Source organism: Nannobrachium achirus (genome assembly GCF_963921795.1).
Source record: "Nannobrachium achirus genome assembly, chromosome: 6".
Taxonomy (NCBI): domain Eukaryota; kingdom Metazoa; phylum Chordata; class Actinopteri; order Myctophiformes; family Myctophidae; genus Nannobrachium; species Nannobrachium achirus.
The window spans coordinates 39,805,209-39,812,769 of NC_137815.1; the positions used below are offsets into that span (position 1 = coordinate 39,805,209).

A 7,561-nucleotide genomic window follows, 5' to 3' on the forward strand; every position below is an offset into this window, starting at 1 on the left:
GATTAAAACCTTATGGGGGGCCGCAGGCCTATGAGTGGAATTGTATGTGGTCGGCATCAAACATGAGGCACATGCATGAGTCGGAATCATTTACAATTTTGTCACAGAGACCTAAATATCACAAAAAAAGAAGTCAATTACATGTTACACGCCTCTGCTTCATACGGTCAGGTGCTGTGCACTGTGTTACACAACACATGTGACTTGAAGACAGGCCCACGTTTATTGTTGTGTGTTAAAGCATAATGGATGTAGTAACATTGTAATATCCTGTAATTATAACATGTATTGGTGTTGGACTACTACAGGGCTTATTTTCTCCCTTTTCTCCAGAAAGCATGTTTAAACAGAAATAAGCTTACTTATTACAGTTGTGTAAAACCCACATTATATAACTGAAAGCAAGTCAATAAAGTACTGTGATGATTGCAGTTCAGTACAAGACCTAACTTTATTACATGACTGTTTGATGCACATGACTGTTAGTCCTATGTGTGTGTGTGTGTGTGTGTGTGTGTGTGTGTGTGTGTGTGTGTGTGTGTGTGTGTGTGTGTGTGTGTGTGGTGCATTGAATGGAGGGGGGGTGAGTTTGTGTCTGTGTGAATGCAATGTCATTTCACAAAAACCTACCTAATAGTAGTAGCCGGTGCGTTGCCCTGTATATCTGTTTGTCTTTCTGAAGCTGTTTCTCTATCTTTTTGTTGGCTTCCCTCTGTGCTTTCTCCTCGTTTCGTTGGTCTTCGGTCTTACTATTGCCAAGACAGCCCATCTTCTCCCAGGAAGCCAACAAAGGGCTCGGGGAGAGGGAGGGGATGGAGGGTGGTTTTATTAGAATGAATTAATAAGGACTAATTTCCCGGATTGGCCCAAGAACAGAGAAACCCCTGGCTCAAGATGGGTGACATTTATGATGCCAGATGCAAATGAAACAAATGTGACCTGGAGGTGATGATGGAGAAATGCACCCCAGAGAGGGAGAGAGACACACACGCTCACTCACGCACGCACGCACGCGTGCAGGCACACACACACACACACACACACACACACACACACACACACACACACACACACACACACACACACACACACACACACACACACACACACTACTAATTATATATATTACTGGTAATTAATCTAGGGATTGTTCAGAAAGGAGCGGAGCTTTGGTGATACCAGGCCCCTCTCTCTCTCTCTCTCTCTCTCTCTCTCTCTCTCTCTCTCTCTCTCGGTTGATTCCAGTGTTTTCACTGTAAATCCGCAATGAAGTCATCAAAATTGATATTGACGTTAAAAGATGTTCTGCGCTCCAAAGTCCATGAATGATCTGGTGGTGGCGTCGGGATCCCGTGTTTGTGTGCGGCTTTTAAATGGGCCCTGTATTATTTAGCCTCCTCTATAACAGACAACACACAAATCTTCAGCAAATGTCTCCACCGGAGCCCATCATCTTCGGCAGATTCCTGACTTCTGCCATTCAAATCGTTCCCATTTCACATCAAAGCCGTGTGTTATTATCGTCCTTTCCTCTCCTCTTCTGTCTTTTTGCGATGCCTTCCCCTCCGCCTCAGCCCAAGACCATAGAGGAGCAAAAACGGGGTTGGACGAGAAATGTTTTTAAAAAATAAATATTTCCACAAAAAATGACGGCATGTAAATCATGGGGATACTAACCCAACCGAGCTTCTTTCTTTTTTTATCCCTCGTGTCTTCGAGATCCGTCACATTATAGGCTAGCCTATCGTTTATTTGTATTTTATTTTGGTAGAGCCTTTATCAATAATATCCGATATATCAATTGATTTTCCCCCTCCTCGTCACAGATGCTGCTGCTGGTGGCTGCTTTTTGGGGGGGGTTTGGACCAGTCCAAGACCCTATAAAAAGGCCTTTCTCCGTCTTTTTTCCTCTAAGGTTTTTACCGCTGTAATTTGTATTTCTCCTCACAGATCGAGAAACCTTCTCACATCGGATGATGAACAAAGCTTCTGTTAGATGATGTCCTTGAATAGAATGCGATATATCCCCCACGGCCCCACCACACACACACACACCACCACCAGCAGCAGCAACAGCAGCAGCAGCAGCCCAGGTAGATTTATGGCAAATCCTCCGTTATGTGTCCCAGCCAGGTCCGTTTCAGGCAGGTATAGGCTACACACAGCCTGCTGTCAGCCAGTCACTCACGCTCTCACAGCTTGTTGTATTCCTTTAGAATTCGGCATGGTAGATAATAATTGCTACATGTGCAATACAAATCTATGAACATACCGCACGGATCCTACACAATCACTCACAAATCCAGCGATGACAGTTTATTTCACCGCAGGAAAAAGAAAAGGCAGAGGTCTGCTCCTCTTGGCCCAAAATGGGAACAGAATCGCTGTGTCTTTTTGAAGTGATTTTCAGATTTTTCTCTCTTTTCTTTTTTTGTTGTTTTGCTCCTTTTCTCTGAGGATTGTACATTGAGACAGATAGCGTTGAGAGAGAGGTGGGGTGGGGCAAACAGCACGGAGCTCTCACGGAACCCTGGGAAAGAAGCAGGGTCGAATCACATGATTGCCCACAGCATAGATACACACACAGTGAAAAGGCGCCCTCTTTGAAGGAAAATGATCGTCTACCACCCAAGAGGGGCTCATCAATGATCAGTGGTGGAAAAAAATACTGAAATTATTTTTACTTGAGTAAAAGTATATCAATAGGCCACTGCAACGTAGTAATACGCTGATGTGATACAAGTAATGCTATTTTCAAATACTATGGGTGAAAGTGGAATATTATGATGTATATCTACAAAGTAACTAGTATACGTTTTCATATAGATCTACAATTTAGTGGAGTAAAAGTAGGTACAATATTTGGATCTGAGATATAGTTTAGTAGTTTTTTGTTGTGCCATTCATTTTTATTTCAATGCTATTTCAAAGGACCACATACAACATTATTAACGTTGAAAAGTGGTAAATAAATCATATTAATTGTGTGTAGTAGTGTTGAAATGTCATTTAAGTGTTTATGAAAGCAAACAAGCTGAAGATTCAATTATTTGTAGTCAAGATCAACAGAGGGTCCAATTACATGATGGGGTTATGATGCTTATTATTAGGCTTACATGTTGTCAATTTGTCTATATATGCCTACTGTAAGTCCACAATGGATTGGACCTCAAAACAAACTGAGGATTGTTTTGCTGTTTGATCCCATTCCCCACACAACAAGGCAATGTAATGGGCATGGGTTTCAAATTCCCATTTGGATCTTGGGCTGTTAAGTTGGGGGGGAGAAATACATGTCTAGGTTTTGGCTTTTCAAGCAAGTTTTAAATAGTACATGTCTTGTCTCTGTAATGTTGTCATTAAGTTTATATTGCAACCCAAAAAAAAACATACTTTTCCAAACACGGAAAGTAAGGCTACAGTTGGAAAAACTTTGAAACTTTGAAAATACAAAACAGATGTTTAGTCATTTCAACTGCAGAGGCACTCATCTGCAAACAGACATTCAAGCAGGCATTATATTCAGTGACAAAGCTTAAAAAGGCACATTTGGTTATGCCTAGATTAAACTAAATGGACATTTTACAGTCAAGGGGGGTTGTGAATGGAATATCAAAACACTACTTTGGAAGACTGTTTTCAGGATAAACCTATTATTTTAACAGATAAGACGTCACGTCAACGTCAACATCAAATGTATAAAGTTCCTGTCATTTGTTTTGCTTTGCATTCACCATTATTTTGCCACTGTCCTCTCATCATCATGCAAATACTTTGCATGCATGGTGTAAAACAAACCTTGGCTGTCTCTAAAGATGTTGGCAGTAAAATGTTTTTGTGTTTGAATTATACTCCTGTTTATGTCATGCTTTGGGACTGGATTCTGACTGCATTGGATGGATGGTGTCCATTAACTTCATTTCACCCTCAACAAATAGGCTATGACTCAAGAGTGATGTATTTGTGATCTTGATCAATAAAGCTTGAGAAACATTTCGAAAATGCAGTCCAGATGTTCTGTCAACTCAGCTCACCTAATAGCGATCATAATACAATAGTCTATTATATCACCATAATAATCAATCTCCCCCTGTTGCTTTTCCCCTTTTTGCTTTCAAAACATATGATATATCATATGCACAAAACAGATCATATACACATGTGTTCTCTCTATCTGTCTGTCTTTCTCTCTCTCTCTCTCTCTCTCTCTCTCTCTCTCTCTCTCTCTCTCTCTCTCTCTGCCCCCCCCTCTCTCTCACACACACACACACACACACACACACACACACACACACACACACACACACACACACACACACACACACACACACACACACACACACACACACACACACACACACACACACACACAGGTAGGCCACCTTTATCTCTGTCTGTTTAACTCTGATTCAGGAAGAGAAGTGTATAGTCTACAGAACAGAACGTACATGTTTCTGGGAAATCCCCAGAACTACTTTCACATGTTTTAAGGCCTTTACAATGTATTTAGACAGGGGCAGAGTGGCAGTGCAGATAGACAGGCTATAGACCAGAGAGGATGAATTACCTAAAACCCAAGAGTTGATAGCATTTGGTATATTTTCTACCTGTGATTAGCTCTAGAGGAGATAAACTATACATTTAGCCACTTTTAAGTGGCACAGACTGTAGGCAAGTCAGTGTGAGCAACACATGTTTTATTTGAACTACAAAGTTTAGAAAAGGAAGATCAGGAAGATTATTTATTTGTCTACGGTGACAAAATGTCTCACAAATACATTTGCACATACAAAGTATGAAAATGTGTGGATGCACAAACATTCACATATTGTAGTGATCTCGTTTCTGCTATTACATTATGTAAAGCTGTTATTTATGCACATAGTCCAATTTGTAATGACCAACTCAGGCCAATAGACGGCAGTATTTAGCTAGCTAATGATGTAGAAATTGATTCCAGCCACCTCTCAGCCTGTATTGCCATTATTCTGGGATATTTATGTGATTCCACACTGCGGAATCAATGTGGATATGGCTAATACTAGTAAGACACCTGAGGGTGGAATGCGACCTCAGGGTGACATGCGACCTCGCCGGTAGGGCGAGGTCGCGCCAATTCTTGACTATCTGGCCAACCACAGCGTTTCTCTGACGATTCTAGTTGTTATCATTCTGGGGGGAGTTTGTTCATGTTTTTGTGAGGGTATCAACCCTAGGAGACACGGGGAGAACATGCAAATCCACACAGAAAGGCCCTATCGCCAACCCCACCTAGGGTGTGAGCGATAGGGCCTAAACATGGAGATGTGGAGAACACTATATATGAAGATAGTCCAGTCCATCATGTCATATGGGACTACCGTCATAGACAGTAGCCATTGTTAGGCCGGAGTCAATGGCTGTCTGTCTGTCTGACTGTCTGTACAGGAAGTGATGTCACATGACATACTTTTTATGCCCATATATGAGTCATTCTGTACCACATCTCCATGTTTAGGCCAAACAGGTTTGCTCCAAATGACCTCGCCCTAAAGGGCGAGGTCGCGCCAATTCTTGACCATCTGGCCAACCACAGCGTTTCTCTGACGATTCTAGTTGTTGTCATTCTGGGGGGAGTTTGTTCATGTTTTTGTGAGGGTATCAACCCTAGGAGACACGGGGAGAACATGCAAACTCCACACAGAAAGGCCCTATCGCTCACACCCTAGGTTGGGTTGGCGATAGGGCCTTTCTGTGTGGAGTTTGCCTAAACATGGAGATGTGGTACAGAAGGACTCATATATGGGCATAAAAAGTATGTCATGTGACATCACTTCCTGTACAGACAGTCAGACAGACAGACAGACAGCCATTGACTCCGACCTAACAATAGCTACTGTCTATGACGGTAGTTCCATATGACATATTGGACTAGTCTATCTCCATATATAGTGTTATCCACACCTCCATGTTAGGACTCATATATGGGCATAAAAAGTATGTCATGTGACATCACTTCCTGTACAGACAGTCAGCCATTGACTCCGGATTAACAATGGCTACTGTCTATGACGGTAGTCCCATATGACATATTGGACTAGACTATCTCCATATATAGTGTTATCCACATCTCCATGTTTAGACAGCCAATGACTCCGGCCTAACAATGGCTACTTTCTATGACGGTAGTCCCATATGACATGATGGACTGGACTATCTCCATATATAGTGTTATCCACATTTCATGTAGCCGCCCTGTACAGGAAGTGATGTCACAACTCGCTGACATCACACTGACATCACAGAGGATACGGACGGTCACGAGGATACGGAAGGAAGGAAGGACACTCAAGTGACACGGGTTCTTCAGAGTATATGCGACCTTCGGTCGCAATTATATACCTCATCACTTCACACACTGTCTTGGCATACAGTACTAATTCTCATTGGTGTTGAGTGAGTGGTAACTTTCATGTTAGGATAGTGCTGAGCCACCTGCCTTCAAAGAGATGCTAATTACTCCAGAACAATGGTTAGGCCTTTTCAAGATGACATGGTGTTTTATGACACAAAATATTAAATATATTTGTTTTCCCATCTGGGTCTCTCCATGGGAGACACTCTCTCTGTGTGTGTGTGTGTGTGTGTGTGTGTGTGTGTGTGTGTGTGTGTGTGTGTGTGTGTGTGTGTGTGTGTGTGTGTGTGTGTGTGTGTGTGTGTGTGTGTGTGCGTGCGTGCGTGTTTTTGTTGAATGAAATTAATGTTATCAAAATGTCCAGAGCTGCCTCCCTCCATAGAATTCTTTCCTGCTTGTCGTCGTGTTGGAGAGCTCACAGATGTGTTAGGGCCACAGCTACAATATCATACAGTATCATTATGACAGTTCTGTCTGACAAAACCACACCAGTTTCCTTTTCATGTGACATAGAAGTAGTTTATGTGGTTCTTACAATATTAAATAAAACATGAAGAAATTTAGGATTAGTAGTTGTGTACTTATATATTTATATAATTTATTTACATACTTTTGTTACATGTTACATACAGTACTTACTATATAACCAGTTAAATTGCAGCAATAGCAACATTGTTACATGTAACATGTTACATACGTAGTTACTGCATGCCTTTAAATAGTTGCAACATTTTTAGATGTTGAATAGTTATTACATCGCTTAAATAGTTGCAACGTTGTTAGATGTTGCATATACTACATGGCAACTTACATAGTTGCTACATTGTTACATACTACTGTATGTATAGTTACAGTAGACAGTACATGCACTGATAGTTACAACACTGCTACATACAGTTTTATAGGCCACATGGCTACTTAAATTTGGAACATTGTATGTTACATAGCTATACATATACATGGCTAGCAGTATAGTGGTCTATGCAGACATTACTGTATAAAATCCTCCATTGTTTTAACACTACAACTAATTTAATCATTTGTGATATTGCAATAGCAGAGCATCAGGGCCCCTCATGTCTGGGGCGAACCCCTGACACCACTGATGACATCATATGTGGTATAAAAGTCTGGCCCCATCATTGTGGCATATCAGAGACCCCAGGC

At 41.5% G+C, this 7,561-nt stretch overlaps 1 protein-coding gene across 1 annotated transcript in view; it reads right to left on the reverse strand.

Annotated features, from left to right (window-relative positions):
* The window catches only part of LOC308287650 (guanine nucleotide-binding protein G(s) subunit alpha-like), a 47,287-nt gene extending 45,277 nt beyond the window's left edge, over positions 1-2,010 (reverse strand). Inside the window, exon 1 of the mRNA XM_080728881.1 lies at positions 631-2,010. Within this exon, the coding sequence (XP_080585007.1) occupies positions 631-769 (139 nt within the window). The 5' untranslated portion in view covers positions 770-2,010. The remainder of the gene's footprint in view (positions 1-630) is intronic.
* Positions 2,011-7,561: the final 5,551 nt, after the last annotated feature.